General features: G+C 53.8%; 1 protein-coding gene across 6 annotated transcripts; it reads right to left on the reverse strand.

Moving 5' to 3' along the window:
- Nucleotides 1–1,157: 1,157 nt before the first annotated feature.
- On the reverse strand, nucleotides 1,158–15,474 carry Rbck1 (RANBP2-type and C3HC4-type zinc finger containing 1). 6 transcript variants are annotated; one of them, XM_070006978.1, is made up of 13 exons: nucleotides 15,449–15,474; nucleotides 14,943–15,024; nucleotides 13,619–13,763; nucleotides 10,936–11,029; nucleotides 10,638–10,836; nucleotides 9,243–9,352; nucleotides 8,991–9,164; nucleotides 7,953–8,113; nucleotides 7,185–7,296; nucleotides 4,919–5,098; nucleotides 3,322–3,420; nucleotides 2,949–3,092; nucleotides 1,158–1,821 (listed from the first exon to the last, which is right to left on the reverse strand). In XM_070006978.1, the coding sequence occupies exons 2-13, from the start codon at nucleotides 14,962–14,964 to the stop codon at nucleotides 1,741–1,743; spliced, it is 1,521 nt and encodes a 506-aa protein (XP_069863079.1). In that variant the 5' UTR covers nucleotides 14,965–15,024; nucleotides 15,449–15,474; the 3' UTR covers nucleotides 1,158–1,740. The 6 variants fall into 6 exon arrangements, with proteins under 6 accessions (XP_069863079.1, XP_069863080.1, XP_069863078.1 ...); XM_070006979.1 differs by lacking the exon at nucleotides 13,619–13,763; XM_070006977.1 differs by lacking the exon at nucleotides 15,449–15,474 and having other exon boundaries at nucleotides 3,003–3,092; nucleotides 14,943–15,389.
- Nucleotides 15,475–18,277: the final 2,803 nt, after the last annotated feature.

Raw genomic sequence — 18,277 nt, forward strand, 5'->3', positions numbered from 1 at the left:
CCCAGGGCTGGCTGACAGGACTTCTTTAATGTTACCTCCCACCATGCCATGCTGCCCTTGATGTGACAGCCATGGGCAATGGGCTACAGTGAGCAGTCTGCCTCTGGCTCACCCTGGAGGGCTGTGCAGACAATGAGTAGCTGGAGGTGAGACCAGGGGCCAGGGCCTAGGGCTTTGGTTATTTTTCCAAGAAGTGGAAGACCAGTGTCTTGTTGCCCTTCCCAATCCCTTTGGTCCCACTTGAGACAGGCTAACTAGGTGACCTAAAGTGGGACCTTACAGTGGGCAGCCTTCGGGTGGGGCTGCTCACCAGAAAGACCAGGCGGTTAGGGGGATGTCTGGGGTGGGGCTCTGGGGGTGGAGCTGAGCTTCTAGGGGAGTGGGGCAGAGATCATGGAAGCCCCTACCCCACCTCTTTCCCATTTGGCTGCTTCTGCATGCACCAAGTCCATCACTGAGCCTGGGAGTATGGCAGCCCCAGGACACGCAGAAGTGTGTCCCCAGGCGCCCCATCTGGTGGGCATCTGAGGCTGGGCAGTCGCTGGGCCGGCCCTTTCACTTGTGGCACTTCATACCCACACCAGCTAGTGCTGGGGTTGTATTGCTGGATCCCAACAGGGGTCAGCCCCACACCTTCTGCAAGGGCAAAAGGAGACGACACCTGACTGCAGCACGAAGGCTGTGGGTGCACAGCCCAGGTGTGTGGCAGGACCTGGGAGGGCTCTGCCCTCTTCCGCTCAGTGCCGCAGGGAAGCTACTTAGTTGCCCTCACACTGGAGGTGAAGGCACCCCGCCCCTCGCTCTGCGGTCTGCTCAAGGTGCCTGGGTCAGCTCTTCTGAGTGGGCACCATGTAGCAGAGTGGCAGCCTTTGGGGGGGAGGGGGAGGTTATCAAAGCCATCTTGACAGTAGATTGGGCCACCTTGCTCCCCCCCATGGCAGCAACCTCCGTTTCCCTCTCTCTACCCAGCTGACCCCCAGCCCTTCACCACAGACTGACCTGCAAACTGCCTGTCCCAGAGGCTGGGCGCCGGCGTGCCAGGTCTGCCACAGCCTCCCTGCATGGTCAGCCTCATGACTGAAAACAGCGGACCCCTTCCCAGAGACCTCCACATGGGGCCTGCCCACCACAGTCACCCCTTTCAAGGACAGTCCACGTTCCCTCCTGGAAAACCACTTTAATTCACTCCAGTGGCAGAACAGGAGACAGGGCGGCGGTGCGCGGTGCCTCAGCCTGCCCAGGCTCTCCCTGGCTCTGAACAGGTTCACAGCAGCTCTAAGAGGCACCAGGCCTCCAGTAACAGCAGCAGAGCAGTTACCCCCAACGCGGACAAGCAGGGGAGACAGCAGGGGCTCTGTGTCCGGGGCAAAGGTGACCGGGGGGAGAGTGGAGTGACGCAAGCTCAGAGGCTCCAGCCAGTGAGACCTTTGGCCAGGGGCTGCTGCAAGGCTGGCATCAGGCAGAGGAGAGAGTTGCCAAGAGCACTAAGAGGCCCAGCCAGCGAGCCCCGAGGAAAGGCAAAGGCACTGGGGCAGATGTGACTGTGGACAACAGCCGACTCGGGCTAGGCCTTGCGAGACCCGTGATGAGCATGCCATCCATGCAGTTCAGGCCTAGCCATGCCAAGCACAGAGGCCTCTCACAGGCTAGAAATCAAAAGCAAGGCCAGACCTCCAGACCCACCCAGCAACTGCCTACAGATGTAAGGCTGGACTGGTGTGGAGTCCCGCCACCTTCGGTTCAGTGGCAGTTCTGACAGCTGGGGTGGCAAGGAATTCCATTGACCCGGCAGCGGCAGCCCCCGCTGGTGTCCCCTGGGCCCTGAGACAGAGAGAGGAGTCAAGGTGGTGAGCACTCCATCAGCCCAGACTAGGCACACCTCCTCCCCCTCCCCCCCTCCCCATGGTCCCAAAGGTCCTCCCCCCAGAGCAGCCTCTCCAAGGACGCCCCCTCATCCCGCCTGCCTGCTGGGAGCCGCCACGGAGCCCTTCCTGGGCCGCCTTAGCCCCCCGGCCAAGAGCAGAACCGCGTAGCTGGGCCTTGCGTGTACGGATAGCCAGCACAGGGCCGCAGGAGGGGGCTTCCCCCGCCTCCCGCAGAACACAAGTGACGCCAGCCTCCACGCGCGAGGTGCTCATGGGTGACAGGCACTCTGCTACGTACTTCTGCATTTTTCTCCCTTGATTCTAACGAGAAGCCTGAGACAGGTCCTGCTACTGTTCCCATTTCAGGGATTTTATGTTTTCGAGGCTAGAGACATGGCTCAAGTAGGTAGAGTGTTTGTCTAGTAGTGGTCCTGGGTTATATATAATAAATAATTTTTACACTATGAAGTATTACACCTTTTTATATTTTGCTAGCGCTACAGTTTTTTTTTTTGGGGGGAGAGGGGGGTCCAGTCATGGGGCCTGAACTCTAGGCCTGGGTGCTGTCCCTCAGCTCTTCAGCTCAAGGCTAGCGCTCTACCACTTGAGCCACAGTGCCACTTCCAGCTTTTTTCTTTTTGCTTATGTGGTGCTAATGAATCGAACCCAGAGCCTCATGCATGCAAGGCAAGCGCTCTACCACTGAGCCACCTTCCCAGCCCCCTAGCCCTACGGTGTTGACTCAAGGCCTTGCGCTTTTGGCTCGGCTTGCTTGCTCTGCTGACACTCTTTATCACTTGAGCCACACTTCCAGACTGGGTTTTGCTGGTTATTTCGGAGACAAAGTCTCACGAACTTTCTGTCCTGGCTTTGAATCTTGGCCCTCTAGATCTCAGTTTCTTGAGCTAATATAGGCAAAAGCCACTTGCACTTAGTCTTTTGATATGTCCAAACTACTTAAGTCATAAAAGTGCAGAGCTTGGGAGCTGTACAACACAGGCAGTTGGTTATGTTTGGCGTATGGGCTGTAGTTTTCCAAGCTTCCTCTAAGGCCAACCCCAGCCCTGTTCCTGGGGGACTTACGCCCGGGCCCCAGCGCGGGCCCTTGGTGACCCAACAGATCTCCGTGTGGCACACCGTGCAGCGGATCCAGTCGCAGCCGTCCTTCTTCTGCACCACAATCTGGCACTGCGGGCAGTGCATGGCCTCACCCTGCTGCAGCATCACCTGGGGCAAGGCAGGTGCTAAGCGGGCCCCTCCCAGGGAGCAGTGTCGCCCTCCTGGGTTTACAGCAGGCCTCTCCACCAGGCCCTCTTCCCACTTCCATCGGGCCTCTTGGCTGACTCCCATCTCCAAACAGGAGTGTGGCCGGGAGGGCGAGGCCTCCAGAAACTTACAAACGTGGCCCTTTCTCAGCCCCAGCTCTCAGATCCCCTGGCCCTTGGCCCTGCCTCACCCTCAGCATCTCCGTTGTCTGCCGGGCAGCCATGTCATTCTGAGCCCGAAGGGCCAGGTCATCCTGATACTCCTTGCAGTTCATGTGCTCGTGGATGGCCTGCAGGAGTGAGGGACTCTGGGTGAGAAGCTTCCCCAGGGCTCAATTAAGGAGCTGGAAGGGGCCGGGAAGGTGGCTCAGGGGTAGAGTGCTTGCCTAGCATGCATGAAACCCTGGGTTTGATTCCTCAGTACCACATACTCAGAAAAAGCCAGAAATGACACTGTGGCTCAAGTGGAACAGTTCTAGCAGCTCAAGTAGGACAGTGCCCAGGCCCTGGGTTCAAGACCCAGGACTGGTACTTTAAAAAAAAAAAAAAAGCAGGGTGCCGGTGGCTCACACCAGTAATCCTAGCTACTCAGGAGGCTGAGATCTGAGGATCATGGTTCAAAGCCAGCCCAGGCAGGAAACTCCATGAGACTCATCTCCAATAAACCACTAGAAAACTGGAAGTGGTGCTGTAGCTCAAACGGTAGAGTGCTCGCCTTGAGCTGAAGAGCGCATGGACAGCGCCCAAGCCCGAGTTCAAGCCCCACAAAAAAATAAAAAAATAAAAAATAAAATAAGGGGCTGGGGTGGCTCAGTGGTAGAGTGCTTGCCTTGCATGCCTGAGGCCCTGGGTTTGATTCCTCAGCACCACATAAGCAAAAAGAAAAAAATAAAATAAAGATATTTCAAAAAAAAAAAAAGCTACTAGAAGTGGTACTCACTAAACACTGTTGAAGATGAATTATACAACTTGTGGGTGGACAGGAGGGAAAAACTGGGAGAGAACAAGGGAAGGTGTGACTTGTCCAGAAAGAAATGTACTTATTACCTGACTTACATAACTGTAACCCTATGTAAATCACCTTTATAGTAACCATTTTTTAAAGGGTTTTTGTTGTTTTTTTTTAAGGAAGCTGGAAGAGGGGAAGGGAGGGGAGGCGAGGGGAGGAGAGGGGCAGGGCAGGGCAAGGACACAGGACACAAAGCTTTTTGTTTCGAGACAGCTTCTCACTATGTAGCCCAGGCTGGCCTTGTGTCCGTCACAGTTCAGAAGAGGGCAGAGAGCCGCAAGCAGGGAAGACCCAAGAGAATGCTGCCCCTTAGTGGGTGGCTTCCAAGGGCACATAGCCAAAGCGGCCTAGGGAAGATCAGGCAGGGCTGTCTGGGTTTGAGGTCAGAGCTCAGTTCAGATTAGGGTTGAAGTATGGTTTGGAGCTAGGCTTCTATGGGGGCCAAGTTAAGCACTTGGTCCAGAGCCAGGGCGCAGGCTGAGGTTGGAGCAGGGGCTCATCTGGAACCTGGACAGGGATGTTGCAAAATGGGGACCAGGATTCAGTGGATAAGTGGGTCTGGACTCAGTCCACAGCCAAGTCTTGGTCCAGGATCAGAGCTCAGGATGGGGCTCAGTTAGTGCTCTGTACTGGGTCAAGCCTATGTAGAGCTGAGGAACCTGCTGGGGCCGGGGCCGGGGCCTCTCCCTGACCGCCACAGGGCTACCTTCCCAGGGCACCGAGCAGGAAGTGCCGTGAGCTAGCTGGGTGAGGACGTGGAGCCAGCGGGTCCTGCCCACCTTGCAGAGCAGGCAGTTGACGTGGAAGCACACGGGGCAGGTGAACTCATTGACATCATCCTCAAAGAAGCACCAGCCCCTGCAGTCGGGGGTCTTGCAGTGGTAGCTGAATGCACTGCGGGTCTCTGCCAGGGAGACGCTGAGGTCCAGGAAGCGCTGATAGTCCTCAGGGGACAGGAGCTGCCACGGATATACATGCTCTGCTCATTCGAGCTCAGAAACCCCACAGCCAACCTTGCTCCAGCAAGCACACTCCCTACAAGCCTAGCCTAGTCCCTCAATTCCACCCCGCCCACACTCGGCTCTTCACCCAACCCTCCCATGCTTAAAAATGTCACCCAGAAAGGCTAATGCTCTGAAGACGAGGGAGGTGACGGCTCCACAGCAATGCCTTGACTGTGCACTTAAAAGTGGTTCAAATGGGGTTAGATGTGGTGGAGCACGCACTATCCCAGTTAGTTGGAGAGTTGTGGTAGGTGGACCAAGATCCCAGGACAGTCTGGATAAAAACATAGGACTCAGCCGGGAACCAGTGGCTCACGCCTGTAATCCTAACTAAGGAAGCTGAGATCTGAGGCTCACAGTTCAAAGCCAGCCCAGGCAGGAAAGTCCGTGAGACTCTTATCTCCAATTAACCACCAAAAAACTGGAAATGGCACTGTGGCTCAAGTGGTAGAGTGTTTGCCTTAAGCTGAAGAGCTGAGGGACAATGCCTAGGCCCTGAGTTCAAGCTGTGGCTCAAGTGGGAGAACACCATCATTGAGAAAAAAAGCTCAAGGACAGTGCCCAGGCACTGAGTTCAAGCCCCAGGACCAGAATAAAACAAAACAAACAAGCAAACATAAGACTCTGAAAAGCAAACTGAAAGCAAAAAAAAGATTACTTGCCTAGCAGGTGTGAAGCCCTGAGTTCAATCCCAGTACCAACAAAACAAAACAATAAATTAAATGTTATGTTTATCTGACCACAGTAAAAGGAAAATGGACAAAATTTCAATGAACAATGTGAGTAGTATGGTGAGATCAGTATCCTGGTCCATCAGTTCCACAAGAATAGTGCTGTGGCAGAGACAGTGCTACCACCTCAGCCTTTCCAAAAACAGTGCCCTGGCTGAGGAGGAGCAAGCAGGCTCCCTCAAGCGCCACTAACCACTAGGGATGACCCCTGCAAAGGTTCCGAAGCACAGCTAACTGAGGCAGCTATGCTGCTGGCCCTGAGGGAACCCTCACACCCAAGTTCTGTCTCGACTGGGTGGTGGTTGTGAGGCTTACATTTGTTAAAACGCATCCAACTGCACACTTACAATGGGTCTATTTTATTGTGTGCAAAATATTCTCTAATAGAGGACATTAAGAACATGTAGACCCAGAAACACAGGGCAACGGGCCAAAATACAATGAGAGGCTCCCTGGGGCCCAGGACCGTGGGTGATTTTTCTTTTTGATGTTTGATCTGGGTTTCTGTGGTTTAGGCAGGTTGCTTGTTGTTTCTCTAAAAACAACGCCAACTGCCTCAGTCCGTGGCCCTCGCCTCCCCACTCCCCGACCCCTCCATGTGGTCCCCCTAGCAGAGACAGACTTCCTGGGAAAACCCAGAGGCCTGTGACTATGTGCTGAGAACAAAAGGAATGTCAGTCTCAGGGTCTCTCGCTATAGCAAGCCCACCTCAGCCAGCAGCCAGAGCTGTCTGCTCAGAAGCCCCAGGGACCAGGAGCTGCTCTGATGTCAGAGTGAGCCTGGTTCTTCTCTGGGCCAAGCCCTGTCTCACCTCCAGGAAACACTTAGGGAGGTTTGGGGAGGAGAGGTCCTCAGGAGAAAGAGTCACAGAAGAGAGTCAGGAGTGATAAAAAGCACCTGGGGCCTTGTGTATGAATCTGGGTGTTCCTTCTAAACCCAGGCCACCTCCTGGCTCCATGTTTTGGCCAGAGAGCTCAAAATGCCCAGTTCTGGAAAGGCCATTTCCCAGCAGTTTTAAAGTTGGAAGTCACATCCAACAACCACCTTACAGTCAGGGAAATGGAAGCCTAGAGAAGGAAGAAGACCTGCTCTAGGCACAGCCGTCAGCAAGGGAGCCTGGCAGTTAATGATCTCAACCACAGGGTCAACCGTGCACAGGTGCAGCACAAGACTGCTGTTGCGGTGCCAACCACACAGATGCCACCTGGCCATGTGATCTGTTTGGCCAATGGGACTGCAGCAAACAAGTCAGTGCTGCCCACCAGCTCCCAGCCTCCAGACCTTCCCTTCCCCTCACTTCCTGCCCTTACCGCCCGGATCTCCCTCTCCAGCAGCTTGCCAGGACAGGAGTAAGTGTTGTCAATGAAGGGGCAGGAGACCTCCGCCTCCTGGCTGTTGCGGATGGTGCCCTGCAGGCACTCCCTGGGGAGGGAAAGGCAGGGTTAGGCTCAGGCTGGCCACCCACACTTGCTGGGCACAGACTGATCCAGGGCACCTCTTCAAGCACTCCCAGTTGGGTTACTCTTCAATTCCCTTTTCCCATGCCTCTGGCTGCCAAGCCATCACACCAAAACCACCACTTCTGACACCACTATTTCCGTACAGGCCATGTACAGTACAGGCCAGTGGCTGTGGGGTTCACATGGCCTTCCCACCACAATGGCAGCTCCAGGAGGCAGGAAGGGAGACTGGCACTCCAGCAGCTCCACCACTGTGGGGAATGAGCACCTTTTCCCAGCCCAGGGGTGGGAATGCTCCACAGGAGATTCACAGGGGCCAACTGTCCAGCAGCGAAGGACAGGTGGAAGTAAGCCTGCCAGGCAGGCCCCCATGCCCTTACACAGACAGGACAACAAGGGACAGGTGAGGGAGGAGGCCCTGACCCTCAGAACTGTGGCCCTGGCTAAGTCAATGGGCCACTCTCTACCCCTCCTTTTTTGTCTGCAACTGGAGAGGTAGAGTCTACAGTGCAGTTCTCTGAGCATCCAATCAGAAGGGTGAGTGCAAAGCCCCACCCACATACATCCACTTAGGGTGGGGCCTGGATGGGTACACAGGGGCGTGGGGCAGGGCCGCACCTGCAGAAGGTGTGCAGACACTCTCGCAGCACCACAGCCTCACCGGGCGCCAACGCTGAGTAGCACACTGGGCACTCAGCGGGCTCCATGTTCAGCACCAGACTCTTCTGCTCCAGCTGGATATGCTGCTGATAGTTCCCCTCCTGCTGCTGCTGCTTCCGCTGGGCACATGGGTGGGCGGGGCCGTGGGGTGGGTCAGGGTCTGGGGTGGTGGGGCAGGAGTCCGGGCAGGGGAGAGCAGGGGCAGAGGGGTGGGGAGGAGGGAGGCTGGAACTGCAAAGCTGGGTGTTGGAAGGCAGCTGAGGAGGCCGAGGGGCAGGAGGGAGGCCGGGCTGGAGCTGCTGCGGGTATCAGCCAGGAGAGGTTTTGAATGGTGAGCCAGGGGTGGCAGAGTGGTGGTAAGGACACTTGGTGGAGCCAGAATGGGAGGAGCAAAGCCAGCGCACAGCCAGATCGCGGATGGGGCCAGACACTGAGTCAAAGCGAGGGTTGGGGCATGGGTTCAAAGCCGTGATTCCAGGGTAACACTCGGGGCGTGTCACCCCAGGGGGCAGTGGGGAGCCAGGTCACAGGAAGGCAGGGGTGAGCCAATGCTAGAGGATAGCCTTGGGGTAAGAGTGGGGTCCAGGGTGAGGTGTCACTAGGTAGAAAAGGAGCAAGGTCACAGACAACCGGGGTGAGGTCATGGCTAAGTACAGTCAGAGTTACAGCTGGGGTGTTGAGGTGACAACCAGGAACACGGGGGGGGGGGGGGGGGGAGGGAGATTAAAGGCAGGAGCAGAGACGCAGCCCACATGGGGCAGAGTAAGTGAAGAATCTGAAGGGCACTGAATGTGCTCAGGGTGACCTCAGAGTGGGTGGTTCAGAGTCAGTGCAGGGTGACAGCTAGCAGTATACTCAGAGGGGCAAGGCAGTAGCCAAGAGGCGCGGTAGGTGCAGCTGGCTCCCTTCCTGGCCCAGGCCTCCCCGCCAGGTGCCGGTGGGTCCCCCTCCAGGCCCAGGCAGCGCCTTCCAGTCTGTCCCAGGATGCGCACCCACCTGCTGGTACTGGCGCAGCGCCTCCTCCTCGCCAGCCAGTCGTGCCCGCTCCTCCTCGTCAGGCTGGTAGGATGCAGGCACCTGGTAGGCCTCGGGTCGCGCCCTGCAGCACATCTCACAGCCAGGCCTCGTGGGCTTGTTGATGAAGGTGCACCCTGGGCACTGCCAGCCCACCTGGAGGCAATGGGCTGTGAGTGGAGAGAGGCTGGACTAGGCACATGGGTCAGAGGAACACAGAAGGTGGCCACTTACTGGTGGGGGCTCTGCACCTGGCTGTGCTGGCTCCTGAGGGGCACCAGGCTTGGGAAGGACAGGCTCCAGAGGACCACGTGGCTGCAATGTGAGATCCTTGAAGCCCAGATCTGTTGAAGGGGAAAGGGGATAGTGGATCCATGTCCACACCCTGAGCAACCAGGCAGAGCCCTCCCTGCTATCCTCCCTTGAGTGAATAAGCTAAGGGGCAGTGTCCAGACCCAGTTCAAGCCTCAGTACTGACACAAAAATAAAGGAAGGAAGGAAGGAAGGAAGGAAGGAAGGAAGGAGGGAGGGAGGGAGGGAGGGAGGGAGGGAGGGAGGGAGGGAGGGAGGGAGGGAGGGAGGGAAGGAGGGAAGGAAGGAAGGACCTTTTAAAAGTCAGCTCAGGAGTCAAAGGACCAGAGTAGTCTCAAGATCAGAAGGGGCTGGGAACTGAGTGCTGGTGGCTCACACCTGTAATCCTAGCTACTCAGGAGGCTGAGATCTGAGGATCAAGGTTCAAAGCCAGCCCAAGCAGGAAAGTCCATGAGACTCTTGTCTCCAATAAACCACCAGAAAAGTGCCAATTCCAGATTTTTCTGAGTGGTTTATTAGAGATAGTCTCACAAGACTTTCCTGCCTGGGCTGGCTTTTAACCCTGATTCTCAGCCTCCTGAGTAGCTGGGATTACAGGCATGAGCCACCAGTACCCGGCTGAGACCCTTCTTTTTAAGGAAATCCATGCCAAAGCATTTTTTAGGAGAGAGGAACACAGAATGACCCAAATTATCTTGTATAAAGCAAGTCAAGGGCTGGGAAGGTGGCTCAGTGGTAGACCGCTTGCCTTGCATGCATAAGGCCCTGGGTTCGATTCCTCAGCACCACATAAGCAAAAAAGAAAAAAGGGGGAAGTGGCGCTGTGGCTCAAATGGTAGAGCGCTAGCCTTGAGCTGAGGAGCTGAGGGACAGCGCCCAGGCCCAGAGTTCAGGCCCCATGACTGGACCCAAATAAATAAATAAATAAATAAAGCAAGTCAAATGAGGTAAAATGTTAACATTAAAGGTGTATGGGAAATCTGCACCATTCTTTGGACAATCCTCTAACTTTCTACAGCTCTAAAATACTGCGCAAGTACTAAGTTTAGAATGAACACTAGTTGTAATTAGCCTCACACTCAATTTACAAATAGAGAAAACAGAAACAGAGACAGGAATGAACTTGCCCAGGGTCACAAAGCTGGTAAGTTTGACAGCAGCAGTCAACCTGGCCCCCGATACTATGCCAGCTGTTGTCCAACTGGTTCTGTGAAATGCTCACTAACACCCGTGTCCCCTCTTCCCCACAGGTGGTATCCTCTGCCCGTGGGCCCGAAGGGCTGCCCTGCCAGGGCCTCGCTGTGGACCGGGCCTCACCTTCCAGCATCCGCAGCTGCCGCTGCCGCTGCAACTCCTGGGGGTTGAGCGAGGTGTTGCAGGCTGATAGCAGGTACAGGTAGGCACTGTCCCCATTCTGCCGCACCCCATGGGAATGCAGGGTCTCCTGATCTTGTGCCAGCCGCTGCCCAAACACCCACTGCTGCAGGGTGGATGGAAAGCCGTAGTCCAGGAAGACCTGAAGGAGCACCCCGAGAGGGAGAGTGGGAATGGAAGGCCAGAGAGGATGCACCAGGAAACAGAAACACCCCCATTGCCCTTCAGCACCCTCACTCACCATGTCCTTGAGGGAGGCTACTGTCATGTCTGGTCGTACAGTGAGCCAGATGGTCACAATGTGCCTCTGGGCATCCTCCACGCTCACACACAGCCTGCAGGGAAGGCAGGCCCAAAGCTCTAGCCATGTGACCGGTTTGCATGCACATGCAAGCGTGTGCATGCTCAGCCCCAATCAGAGGAAGGTCTCCCTGGATTCTTGTACCCCTCACTTTCCTCCTCTATCTGACCACTGCATCCTCTCCTGACTGACTCACACTTTTAGAACAAACCAGGCTCAGTGCACCACAGACCTCCCAGGCCTATCTACCACCAACTCTCAGTCAAACCACCAGCAGCTGTTTCTAACCTCAAGCCAAGACTCTTCAATGTCCTTGGAGTGCACTAAGTTATTTAATCTGTTCAACCACCCCAAGAAGCAGGAACTGTACCCCTTTATTACACACAGATACATGAGACCCTGACCCAGGATTTAAATCCAAGTAGTATTCCAAAGTGCTCTTTTACTTTACAATGTTGAGATCAAACCCAGAGAATCCCACATGTGAGGAAGGTGGTTCACTACCGGGCTACAACCTCAGCCTGATATTTTAGCACCAACTGTGTGTGTGTGTGTGTGTGTGTGTGTGTGTGTGTGTGTGTGTGTGTGTGTGTGTGTGTGTGTGTGTGTGTGTGTGTGTGTGTGTGTGTGTGTGTGTGTGTGTGTGTGTGTGTGTGTGTGTGTGTGTGTGTGTGTGTGTTATTTTAGCACCGTGTGTGTGTGATATTTCAACACCGTGTGTGTGTGTGTGTGTGTGTGTGTGTGTGTGTGTGTGTGCGCGCACGCCAGGATTGGGGCTTGAACTTAGGGCCTAGGCACTATGCCTTACTAACCACTAACTTTCTCAAGGATTTTCACACATTTTTTAGATCAGAAGCAAGAAAAAGGGGTAACAAAGCTGATAAGAAATGTACTCATTATTACCTTACTCATGTAACTGTACCCCTCTGTACAGTATCTTTATAATAAAAAAAAAGCAAGAAAAGGGTCTTGATGCAAAAACAGAGCTGACCCCAAAGGAAACAGATCTAGGGTGGAGAAGAACTGGAGACATAGCAGAAAATTACAGGTGAATCTCTGATGAGCATCAATGCAAAAACTCTCAAAAGATTCTTGCACACTGAATTCACCAACACATTAAAAAGATCATATATTGCATCAGGTGCCAGTGGCTCAGATTTGTAATTCTAGCTACCCAGGAGGCTGAAATCTGAAGACTGTGGTTCAAAGCCAGCCCAGGCAGGAAAGTCCATGAGACTCTATCTCCAATAAACCACCAGAAAGTGGTGTTGTGGCTCAAGTGGTTAGTGCTGGCCTTGAGCTGAAGAACACAGGGACAGCACCCAGGCCCAGAGTTCAAGCCCCACAACCAACAAAAAAGGAAGGAAGGAAGGAAGGAAGGAAGGAAGGAAGGAAGGAAGGAAGGAAGGAAGGAAGGAAGGAAGGAAGGAAGGAAGGAGTAATCACCAGAAACCTAGAAATGGAGCTGTGGCTCAAAGTGGTAGAGTACTAGCCTTGAGCTAAAAGAAGATCCGGGCCAGCACCTAGGCCCTGAGTTCAAGCCCCACAACTGACAAAATAAAGAGTATATTGTTAAGCTAGACAACGGGGACCTCCTGCTGGCCAGAGCCTCTCAGAAGACAGGTCTCAGGTGTGACCCAAAATTTTGCCCATGTTGCTGGTTCACAAGCCACACTTGGAAGCAACAAGGCGTTTTCTACTATCCTCCAAGCTGTGGGCAGCAGTTCATCTCACAGAGCAAACTACTGTGCATCTGCAAGTGAACTGAGAGAGCTTTAACGAAAAGTCAAGAAAAGCTGGGCATGGTGGCACACATCCGCAAGAAGTCCCCTGTATCCATTCTCCCTTGTTTCCCTCATCAAGTAGAATTCCCGAGTTCTAGCTAGATGCCTGGCTGGCTTTCACAGCTTCCACTCAAACTGAGCCTGGTTGTGAAAGTAAGATCTGCTCTGTAATAACTGTACAGAAGTATGTGAACTGAATTATGTTCTTAAGAAGTGTCTTCCCAGCTGGCACCACCTATAATCCTAGCTACTCAAGAGACTAAAGATCTAAGGATTGTGATTCCAAGCCAGCCCATTGTAGGAAAGTCTGTGAGACTCTTCATCACTAACCACCAAGGGGGAAAAAACAAAGCCAGAAGTAGAGGTGTGGCTCAAGTGGTAGAGCACTCGCCTCGAGCAAAAAAGCTTAGGAACAGTACCCAGGCTTCCCTCCTTCCTTCCCTCTGATGGGATGGCTGCGGCTGGAGCAGCTATCTTCAAGCATGAAGCAATCCTCAGGATGGAGGCCAGGAATGGCAGGATAATGAGATGGAAGAAAGATTAGCCTCCACTTGATCCGGTTTTTTTTTTTTTTTCCTGCCTCACATTTTAAAATACCTCCTAACCAGATAGTTTTATACCATTTTTAAAAAATGAGAAAACAAACTGAAATAGGAAATATGTATACTGTATCTCATAATTGTTTAGTGACAGAACTGGGGTTTGAAGCTAAATCTTCTGACAGTACAAGCTGACAGTGAAGCCATGGGTTCAGTCCCCAGTACTACAAAAACAAACAAAACACGGGCTGCCACAAGGGTTGAGAGACCTTAAGTTCCTGCCAGCCATGCATTCCTCACCTGATGTCCTGTGTTGGGGAGACCTCAGGCTTCAGCTGTACACGCAGGGGCACCCGCTGCTCTGCCAGCCAGATAGCACATTTCACAGCTACCTGTTCGTCTCCACCAGCCACTGCCCGAGCCAGGCTCAGGGCCATCTCTTCCGCTGAAAGCCAGAACAGAAGCAGTAAACACAAGGTTTGCTTTGGGGGAAGTGAGGGTGAGAGGTGTCTTTCTAGTGAGCTCCTGTATTAATCCTAGATTAAAAGGCCCTTTCTGAGAGGCCTTCTCTGACATGCCCCACTCTCCTCCACCCCAGGTTCATTTGATTCCATTTGTCCTTCATACTTAAGAGTCCCCCATACTTCCTATTCACTTACATGACAAGATAAACACAGCTCCTACTGTGTGTCACTCACTGTCCCAGAAACTGGGCTTAGATACACACACACACACACCCCACTCTGAACTCCTAGTTCAGTGTAGGAGACAGAAAGAGTAAGTTTAACAAGAGAAAAGTAGAGGGTGATCCAAGCTGGCAGGAAAGAAACAGGTGCCTGGTGGTGGTGGCTTACACCTGCAATTCTAGCTACTCAGGAGGCTGAGATTTGAAGATCCAAGTTTGAAGCAAGCCTGGGCCAGAGGTCACTGAGATTCTTATCTCCAATTAACTACCATTAAAAAAAAAAAAAAAAAAGGCCAAGTCTCAGGGGCTCAACTCCTGTAATCCTAGCTACTAACGAGGCTGAGATCTAAGGATCCAGTGGTTCAAAGCCAGCCCAGGCAGTAAAGTCCATGAGAATCTTATATCTAACCACTAAAAAGCCAGAAATAGAGCTGTAGCTCAAAATGGTCGAGCACTAGCCTCAAACACAAAAGTTCAAGGATGGCACCTAGGTAATGAGTGTCAGCCCCAGGTCCAGCACGGGGAAGAGAAAAAAAAAAAAAAAAGGAAGAGAGGGGAGGAAAGGAAGGGAGGGAGGAAGGAAGGAAGGAAGGAAGGAGAAAGAAGGAAGGAAGGAAGGAAATGAGGGAGGGTTTCTGGGAAGAGGTCACACAGGCTGGGAACTGAAGGGAGCAGGCCTCCAGGGTTCTAGGCTTGGTCCTGAGATGTATTTCCAGCAGTCAGTCCAGGGTCACCACAGGCGGGTGGAGGCCGAGGACCCAGGCTCCTCGGATGCACTCAGGTCTCCCCCCGCCCCCCCCGGCCCAGGAGCGTCCTCGGGGCGTGGTGCGCCCCAGCCCCGCGCGGGCCCGGCCCCCACGCCGCCTCGGCAGTCAGCGGGTCGCAATGTGGCCGGCGAGGGCCCCCGTCCCGCCAGCCCCGCCCCGCGTCGGTGCCCACCTTTCTTGGTCTTGTCGTCCATCGGGGCTGGCTGCGCCCATGCCCCCGGCCGCGGCTCCGGAGGAAGGCCACCTGCGGTCACCTGAGGGAGGGCGCGCGGCGGCAGTGACTCGGCCCCGGCCCGCGGCCCCCGCGCGGGCTCGGCACCCTCCGAGTCCCGGGGTCCCGGGCAGCAACGGGGCGGTATCACCCCCCCCCGGGGCCCCGCGTGGGACGGGAGAGGCGAGGTGGGGAGCGCGGGGGGCGGCGCGACGCCACGCGGCAGGGAGCCGGGGGTGCCGGGCTCCGGGGAGGCCCGGGTCATTCGGAAGAGAAAGCGAAAGTACCGGCCCCGGAAGCGGGGAAGGGGGGGCCGGAAAACCGTCTCCCCATGGGGACCCCCCCTCCCGCAAGGCGCCCAAGCTGCCGCAGGCGCCCGGCGGCGCCCGGAACCCCCGGCCTCCGCGCGGCCTCCCGGAGGCCCCACCCCGCCCTCCCGCGGACCACCCACTCCCGGGCTCGCTCACCCGCCGCGCTGCGCCCCAGAGGGAGGGGCGGGCCTGGAAGACGGAAAGGGGCGGGACCGATGTGGGCGTGGCCTCTCGCAAAGGGCGGAGCCTTGGTGTGGGAGGCGGGGTTTAGTTTGGGGCGGGATTTGTGTCAAGGGGCGGGGTCTGCGTTGGGGCGGGGCTTTTTCTGAGGGCGGGATCTAGATTGGGGGCGGAGTTTGCGGGGCAGCGGGGACCAGGCATCTTTCTGCTGCTGAGGACAGGTGAAACATCGCACCGGAAGCTAGGAGCCGGTGGTCAGGCCTTGCAAACCTAGGTACTCAGAAGACTGAGATCTGAGGTTGGAGGTTCAAAGCCATCTTGGGCAGGAACGTCTCAGTGAGACTTACCTCCATTCAACCACCAGGAAACCGAAAGTGGCGTTGTGGCTCAAAGTGGTAGAGCACTATGGCCTTGAGCAGGAAAAGCTCCTCAGAGTGCCCTTGAGTTCAGTCCTCACTACCAACACAAAGGGGGGGGGGCGCGGAGGGAGGGATGAGGCTCTGAGTATAATCTGCTCAAGGATATTCAACTGGAGTAGGGTGTTTGGGGTACTGGAAGTTGAACTCGGCTTCAAGCTTGCTAGACAAGCATTGCCACTTGAAAGTTTTTGTTGTTGCCAGTATTTTAGTTTAAACTTAGGGCCTGTGTAGGCTAGCGCTCTACCACATCTGTTTGTGCTAATTATTTGGTGATATCCTCAAATTGTTGTAAAGTATATTAAATAGGTAGGTTTCATTAGGTAGCCAATGAAGAGAACACCACACGCTATTCAGACAGGAAAAGACGTTTATTTACCGAACTGCTGCCCCACCATGCATGGAGGAGAAGCATGGCTGAAAAGGAAAAGGGAGGAGGAAGGGGGGAACCACCCACCTCTGGGCCAGGACTTGTCTAGACCAGGGACAGGTAGAGGTGTGGCCAGGTGGGGGAAAGGTGTGGCCACACTGGATCTGGATGTGACCTCAGGATCTGGGACCATCCTAAGGTCAGATGGGAGACATGTGACCAGAGGTGGCCCAGGATGTGACCTAGCAGGAGGGGAAGGTGACTGCTTCCAGGTCTGCCAGTTACCTAGGTAAGAGATACTGGGTGGAGACTTAGCCAAGAGGGGGGTGTCCTTGTACAGACCTTACAATTGTGATTCTTTGGATCTTAGCCTTTGGATTACAGCGATGAACCGCCAGCATCTGGCTTGCCTCCTCTTCTCTGCTTCTCTTTCTCTTTCCTTGACAGGTCTGAGGGTGTCCAGTACCCCAAGGCTTCCTTCTTGCTAGAGTGGCACTTTCCCACTTGAGCTATACCTCCATTCCAATGTTTTGCTGATTAATTGGAGATGGAGCCTCTCAAACTTCGGACTGGGCTGGCTTCAAACTGTAAACCTCTAGGTCTCAGCCTTCTGAGTAGTGGGGCTTATTAGTGTAAACCACTAGTGATCAGCTTTATTTTTCCAGACAGGGAGGTACTATTGTAGCCAAGGTTGGCCTGAAACTTGTGATCTCTCAACTACTAAAATGTAGCATCATATTCAGCCTCCAGTATGAGTGTATTGTGTGTGTGTGTGTATACGTGTGTACGACCCACTCCTACAGCTTGAACTCGGGGCCTGGGCAGTGACCCTGAGCTTTTTATACTCAAGGCTAGTGTTCTATCACTTAAGCCATATTTCCTCTTCCAGCTTTTTGGTGGTTAATTTGCAATAGTCTTAAAGACTTCCCTACCCAGGCTGACTTTGAACTTCAATCCTTAGATCTCAGCCTCCACAGTAGCTAGAATTATAGGCATGAACCACCAGCACCCACCCAGTGAGTATATTAAAGGCCACATATTTTTAGCAACTCCTATCAAGTCTGTTTTACTGCCTGCTAAGATGAGCTATGTGATATGATTTGTGTGTTGCTGTTGCAGCACAAGCACACATTTGAAACCTGAAGACCACCAAGGAGTGAGGGCTGAACCCCTGGAGTATGCGATAGGTAGAGTGAAATAGTGGGAACACATACCCCTTGCTGGTGATTGTGACCTATCCTGGCATGTGTGGGAAGGCTGGATTGCTTCTGGGAAAGCATCTCCCATCCTAGGGAAGAGCGCTAAGAATGGCAGCAATGAATGCTTCTTCAGGGTTTAGCCAGACACTGCTTGTTCTGGATGTTTGAACTTACTTGTCTTGCTTGAGTTAGGAACTATTATCACAGCTTTTATTGATGAAGAATCAGAGGCAGTGGTTAAGAACCTTGCTGATGGATAAACAGGTGGAGACAAGGATTTAGTTCTGGGCAGCCTAACTCTGTAGTGCTAAATTCTCAACTACACAAGGTCACTCTCCTTCATCTAACGTGATATATGGTACTGCTCTCACTAGATACCAGCTCTCTCCAGTGACAACAGAGCCAAGGATGGAAGAAGCTTGATGAGGCATTCTTACCCAATTGGCTCCATGAGATGAATTAACCATTCCACCCCATTCACTAGAATCTATACCATTCACTGACTTACAGCTGTGTGCAAAATAGATCTTCTGCTTAAGTCACTTACTTGTTCACCTCCATCCCCATAAGCACACAAAGCAAGTTCTCTATCACTGAGCTATACTCCCAAACCTTCTTTTCTCAAAAAGGTACCCCACCTCAGACCCCATTACATCTAGAAGAAACAGAAAGTGTGCTGGAACATCAACAGGGTTGTAGGAAATCTGTTTTCATCAACCACTCAGCAGAGGTTGAGACATACCTGGCCTTCATTGTGGGGTTGGCTTGAAGGCAGAAAAAAAAAAAAAAAACAAGAAGAAATCCCCTGGGGAAACTAAAG

The sequence above is a fragment of the Dipodomys merriami genome, unplaced genomic scaffold (assembly GCF_024711535.1).
Source record: "Dipodomys merriami isolate MVZ:Mamm:240054 unplaced genomic scaffold, mDipMer1.0.p SCAF_7, whole genome shotgun sequence".
NCBI classification, from domain to species: Eukaryota; Metazoa; Chordata; class Mammalia; order Rodentia; family Heteromyidae; genus Dipodomys; species Dipodomys merriami.

Coding starts and splice junctions, on each gene's coding strand:
- Rbck1 (XM_070006975.1), bottom strand. CDS start 15,246: ATGACCCGGGCCTCCCCGGAGCCCGGCACCCCCGGCTCCCTGCCGCGT. Junction 11,030..13,618: donor TCCCCAACACAGGACATCAG/GTGAGGAATGCA, acceptor CCTTCCCTGCAG/GCTGTGTGTGAGCGTGGAGG. Junction 7,297..7,952: donor TGTCTGCACACCTTCTGCAG/GTGCGGCCCTGC, acceptor TTCCCTCCCCAG/GGAGTGCCTGCAGGGCACCA.